The sequence below is a fragment of the Echinococcus granulosus genome (assembly GCF_000524195.1).
Source record: "Echinococcus granulosus chromosome Unknown EG_S00004, whole genome shotgun sequence".
NCBI classification, from domain to species: Eukaryota; Metazoa; Platyhelminthes; class Cestoda; order Cyclophyllidea; family Taeniidae; genus Echinococcus; species Echinococcus granulosus.
The window spans coordinates 727,137-733,206 of NW_020170384.1; the positions used below are offsets into that span (position 1 = coordinate 727,137).

At 39.5% G+C, this 6,070-nt stretch overlaps 1 protein-coding gene across 1 annotated transcript; it reads left to right on the top strand. All coding sequences in view use genetic code 11, as the record gives it.

Moving 5' to 3' along the window:
* Positions 1–1,967: 1,967 nt before the first annotated feature.
* Positions 1,968–2,564, top strand: EGR_01075 (hypothetical protein; the record flags this gene model as incomplete). Its single annotated transcript, XM_024490324.1, has 1 exon — positions 1,968–2,564. The coding sequence occupies one exon, from the start codon at positions 1,968–1,970 to the stop codon at positions 2,562–2,564; it is 597 nt and encodes a 198-aa protein (XP_024355143.1).
* Positions 2,565–6,070: the final 3,506 nt, after the last annotated feature.

The following is a 6,070-nucleotide window of genomic DNA, read 5'->3' on the forward strand; positions in this document are numbered from 1 at the left end:
TTACCTAATCCCTTCTTTTTAGAACAGTTTTAATAATATCACATTTCCTATCTTCACAACAATTTGCTTTCATCCCAATGGTCTACTCAAGACTGTGGAACTGTAGCAAGATTTCCGTGTAATAAAATAGACGAATAATATATGAATCCATGCAGAATTCACAAAATTATGATATTGGAAGTGATAATTGAAAGTGTTCAGAATTGAGGATTTTAAGATTTATTTTATGAAAGACTAGACATTTCTTGAAATTGGTTCCCGTAATCCGAGAGTCAAGCCTTTTTATTCCCTATGTTAACGTCTTCGATAAATGAATGGAGCAATCAGCACAAATATACTTGTAAATATATTTACTTCACGGTTTTTGGCCTTACTTCACCATTCGAAGACACTGTTGGACAACTCTCATGTAGCAAAAGTTGAGGAATTCATTCATAGCAAAGCAACTTCTTGTGAATGTTTTCGTATTTCATTTTCCAAATTCCTGATCAACTTAAAGTTGCTGAATTTAGCACTTACCGCCCTTTACGGGTTCTAATTCGTGCCACCCGAAAATTCCATTTTCGATAGACTATCGTTACTAAAGATATTTTTAAATGTTTTATTCGTTTTTGTAAGGACAGTTATGTTGCAAAAATCACTTTAAATTACTGAATGGGTTCAGCAACACACGATTTGCTTGACTCTGGGGCTACCGACGCCATGCTGATTACACAATCCATGCGCAAATTAACTTGAGATTATAAAAAAATCCCCTTTTTAAATTATTTTGCGAAACCTCTTTTTGAAGCTATCGCCTGGCAACCGTTTACCCCTTCCCTCATCCTGTAATTCCCAAGGCTACTTTAATCGACGTCGTTCGAAACATGGCAACGGGTTTAGCGTGCCAGCAGCCAAAGAGTGGTGTCAAGCTCGGTAACCTCACTAACCCATTTTCTTTGCTCAAAACGGTTATATTTCTGTAACATTTGGTAGTATGTTACTCGACTAAATTTTTTATCAGTATTTCAGTATTTTGAGCTATGGTGGTTAGAATGATTTTATTTTAATAATTTTGGGTTTCGGCAACGCAGTTTTAATGAATCATTCTGGGAAATGTGAAATGAATATATTTTATTAAGTAATTTACACAGGAACACGTTACGTCGATTGCACCACTATCCAAGTAGTTCAGTTGTCTTGTTCTCTGGTTTTTCCATTGTATTAAGAAAGTCGGAAATGTGCCTATCGGACTCGAATTTGCCTCGACGATGGATTCTCACTGATGCGACGCTCAATTATCGCAGGATCAGAGTACTTCGTTTGCATTAATCAGGCTTCTTCCTGTGTCACTGTTAATGCTGGTTCTACTGCTTGGCGCGTAGGCAGGCAGGCAGGCAGACAAGAAAGCTAACAGCTAGAATCTCATAACTTTTTTGGCATTCATGCTGTTGTGGCGTGAAACACTGCTGATATATACTCAAAATGGAAAATTTCATCCATCCTGATGTCTGATGACTTAAATAGCATAAGAAAACGCACATTTCCTCCAATTTCACATTAAAAATTGACATGTGGAGTTATAGCCAATATTTTTGTGGAAAAAATTTGGACATTTTATGAGGTAAGGATGATGTGGATTTTAGAGAGTTGTCTGTTAGATTTCCTTTTCACTTTATGCTACCCTCAAGTAAAACCAATAACCGCCCAAACCAAGGTTTACAAAAAACTGCTACCGAATCGGTTATTGAGGGATATTGTGTTCTTGAACACATTTCCAGTGTCAGCCAAAGTTTGTTATGCAATCAGAAATGGGGATGAGTACTTTTGTTGATGATGACGTCACGCTTTTTCGCTTTTCATGTTTTGGTTGACTAGACTTAGGCAACATGCTTCAGAGACTGGTAAAGTGTTGTTTACTGCAGAAGTGTTTTAAAGTAAACAAATCTGAGGTGCTCTGACAAATACGGGGTAAAAACGCTTGCCTAATGGGTGATCATTCGAATATTTTACGAAATCAAATGATACCCTCTTTTGCCACCTATACATCAGGCGAATGCGCAGTGGATCTAAGACGCAGCCGTCAGCAGCCCAAACAACCGATCCACTGCTGCGCTTGCGTTAATATCTCACAATCGCTCCTCCACACTTTGCCATCTCAAGCTCTTCCGTCGAGGCAGTCGACTTCGGTATCTGCGGTGCCGCGTCAGCATCCCCAACTTCACGTTCGACAGACGTCGGTGGGAGCGCCGACGGGGACCGAGGTGATTCTTCGCCAGCACCCTCATCAACTTTCTGCCCATCCCCACGCCCATCCTCAACATTTAAGTCGAAGAGATAGAGCGCTGCTGACCTCCTCCACGCTTGTGGCTCCTAACACCTCCGCCACTCCTGTTATAACTCACATGCAGCCTACACAAAACCCTCATTCTCTTGCCGCTTATCATCATCATCATCATCATCACCAACGCCAGCAACAGCTTTACAGACAGTCGCTTCCACCGGTGCTCGGCAGCAGCCAGCAGCGTTTGCAACTGACTCCAACTGCCTACGCGGCGATGCTTAAGGAGGTGCACATCCGATAGTGCACCTGTAAATGCGCGACTGCGCGTCGCTTTTAATCGTAGCCTCTAGACTCACTTATATCCCACATGCATTCCTCTTTCACTCTCGCGCCTGTCGTTCTGCTTATCTTTCTCTTTTTAGATAAATCCCTTCTTCCACGGCCTTTGTTGCTCTTATCCCGCTTATTTTGTAAATGCTCGCTGTGCGTTTCTGTAAAGACCCTAGTCTTTTTCAATGTGTGCAATCGTGGTACCGACTACTAAGAATGTTTAGTGAAAACGAATAAATATGCCCTAGCGTTCTCGCGGCTGGTTGAAACAACCGCGGGAAATTGCCCCCTTCATTTGTTTATCTTTGCCTAAAATAATAGGAAAAGAGCGGCACCAAGAAATCAAACTTGGCCACTCAGTTTGAGACAACGCATATTTTAGGTACTTTAGTCTGTTAGGTTTTTTGAGAACAGGAAAAATGGAATCACATTTACCCGGGAGTTACTACTTATAGAGCAGCTTGCAATCATTTGTACTCCTACGCTTGAAGTTACAGATGCTGCCTTTGTAGTTGAAATTTTTCTACTCAAACAGAAGGGCGCTAAAACAGACACTTAAATTTATAATAACTGTTTTATTTGCTGCAGGTCTTCATAATCGTCTGTTCCAAATGCCGGCCGACTTGATTGCTTTTATGGTAGATGAAATGGCAGGCCTCTCTTCGGAGCTTGATCTCCAAAAATCTATGGTACATTTGCTACCCAAACGGGCTGAATTCCAAATGCGACCGAAAGCTTGTAAAGACGAATTAATATAATCAGTGCAGCACTTACTAGGCAAAAAACTACCCTTTTTGCTGGTTCGACTTTTTAGTTCGGCTGTGTCCGAGCGAGACGTTTATCGTCTTTTGATTCTGAAGCAGTGGAAGCGGCGCAGTATCCTATAACATCGCATAAGCACCAACACAGCGACGGAAAAGTTTTCTGCTCATTCTATGCCCCTTTTGAATGTTTACAGTCAGATGGAGTCAAGTGGTTCTTTCTCTTAGGATCATATTGTATCATGCTTCAGGTCAGCCATTCAATTTCTTTCCATCTTAGTTAATTTTTAAAGATCGGACTTTTCATTTAGGGCATGGAATTCTTCTTTCATTAACGCCTGCATAGCTTATCAACGAGTGATAGGCAACCTTTCCTTTAATAGAAAGTAGCCTTAGAATTACAAGTGGTAGAGTTTTGCTGCAACTGTAGATTAACTGCTGGTTTGAGATATTGCTTAATTGGCATGCATTTTTTATCAAGCAGCATAGGGGCTTAATGCTTGCCAATGAGCGATAATCATATATAATGTTATTCATAAATTATTTAATGGTTCATATGGAACCTTTTAGAATTCATGATGAAATAGGCATCGGATTTTGAGTTTTTTTAATAATTTTATGAATTAAAAAGTTCTCAAATGCATCAACAGAAGTCATATGAAAACTGGAAGATTTTTCCTTCTATACACTTTCAGTAATGATTTAGTCAAATGGGAAAAAAGCTGAACGACACATTACGATTGACAACCTAATTAAAATTATCTCCTAATCATATATGCAGGAAGAGTCTCGTAAATCTCCCCTTTCCTGGCCCTTGTACCTTAAAACACCCAGGCTGATTTAGTTTTGTAATGTTTATCGAGTAAATGTAAATGGGGATAAGTTTAGGAAGGTTTGGGCACGGAACTTTTCTTCGGGTTTTCGGATGTCGATTGCTCTTCAGTCACGAGGTTCGATTCTTCCACCCGCCCCCTCTCTGAAAGGAACATAAGTATTACACATGACTCTGTATGTTCCGGCCGCCATACAATTGGTTGGGATGGTGTATTACAATGTGGAGTAATTTTACCTCTTCCAACTTTGGCAGTAGCTTAAGTGATGCCATTGCGATAATACAACAAAGAGTCTAAAACATGCGCAAACTTCAGAAGTTGTCCATCGACGGGGTGTTCTGCCTTGTCCAAAATCAACTTGGCTTGTAAATTACGGTGAAGATTAGCAAGTCTCCCCATAAATTCGTCATGGCAGGACTGGGGGTCGTTTAATGCCACAATTGTTTAACACGCAAGATCCGCGCCCATAATAGTATCAAAGATTACCATCTTAAAAGACCTGCCTGATTTCGTTTTGAGAATCATTCAACTGTAATGTAGGTTTATGCTCTTTATCAGTGTCTATTGACTTCCCTTGTCAAATTTTTACTTGCGATTTTTTGTGAGCAGAAATGATAAACATGGCTACCACTTTGCTAAAAACGCTTCAACAGTATGTTAAATTTCAATTACAATTTTGAGTCACGCAAACCGGCCTAAAAAGTGCTGCAAAGGATTCCTCAGTACGCGCACAACGAGGACAGTTTTAGAGTTTCTATTTTTGAGTGGGTGGATAAGATTCACTTAAGTGGGAAGGAAAATTGCTTGTGGTAAGCTCTACCTATCAAATAGTATCCACTCACACCTGAGGAATGGAATACTCTTAATCTTGGGAATTCATTGAGGAGTTATATATAATTCACTTACTTGAATCGCTTGTTTATAGTATACTAATTTAGGACATATACCCTACCAAATTCAAAGCAGTCTTCCATAAAATTTTTCTACCTCTAAGGAGGCTTCGGACACACCTAATAAAAATCAAGTAAACTAAGGCCAGTTTCACTTGCCATAAGTTGCGCAATTCATCTTTATTGTCTTTTAATTCCTTTCCCTACCTTCTCATTGAGACAAAAATTTGCAGTTTTCCCTTTACAGCACCATATTTTTTGCCTTTTTTGCCAGGCACAATCTTGTATTAAAGGCATTTATACTGACTAGATTGGTAGCAATCGTCTTTCACAGGTATTTATCTAAGCTATTTTTGTTATTTTTCGCTGTCACCACTACCCATACTTGACTTTTTCTTAAAGCTCTCTAGCATCTCTGCTTACAGTACGAAGGGACAGATAATTTGGTCCTCCTTCCAGGCAAGCCTACTGCACCTCCGTCTATTCTAAAATTAGGTCCTTTTTATTAACCATTTACGGGCTTGCCCAACAGTAATAACAGTAATTATCTCATCCAGATGACTGAATAAATTTTACAATCAGGTTTAATGCATCTCCTTTATGTATACCATTCCTCCGACGGCACTTTGGTGGGAGAACACTACCATTACAGCGTACCAACTTTTGCTTAACGATAAATAAACGGTCTTCTTCCTTGGATTAAATTCTTTTCTGAGGCAAAGCCAACAAATCATTAAATATGATATCCAATTTTTAATTAAGCTAATTCACAATGAAATTTTCCAATTCTTTACCCATTCATCGACAATTTCAAATATTTCTGCGATCTTGACGATTTCACTGCAATAAAAGAATGCAGACTTAATGGCAATTGGACGTCTCGCTTTATGGTACGGCTATTCCAATAACTTGTAATTACGAAGGACGAACATCAGGCTACCTGCACAAAGTAGAAATAAATGCACGGTAGCGCCAATAAGGTACACCTTCATA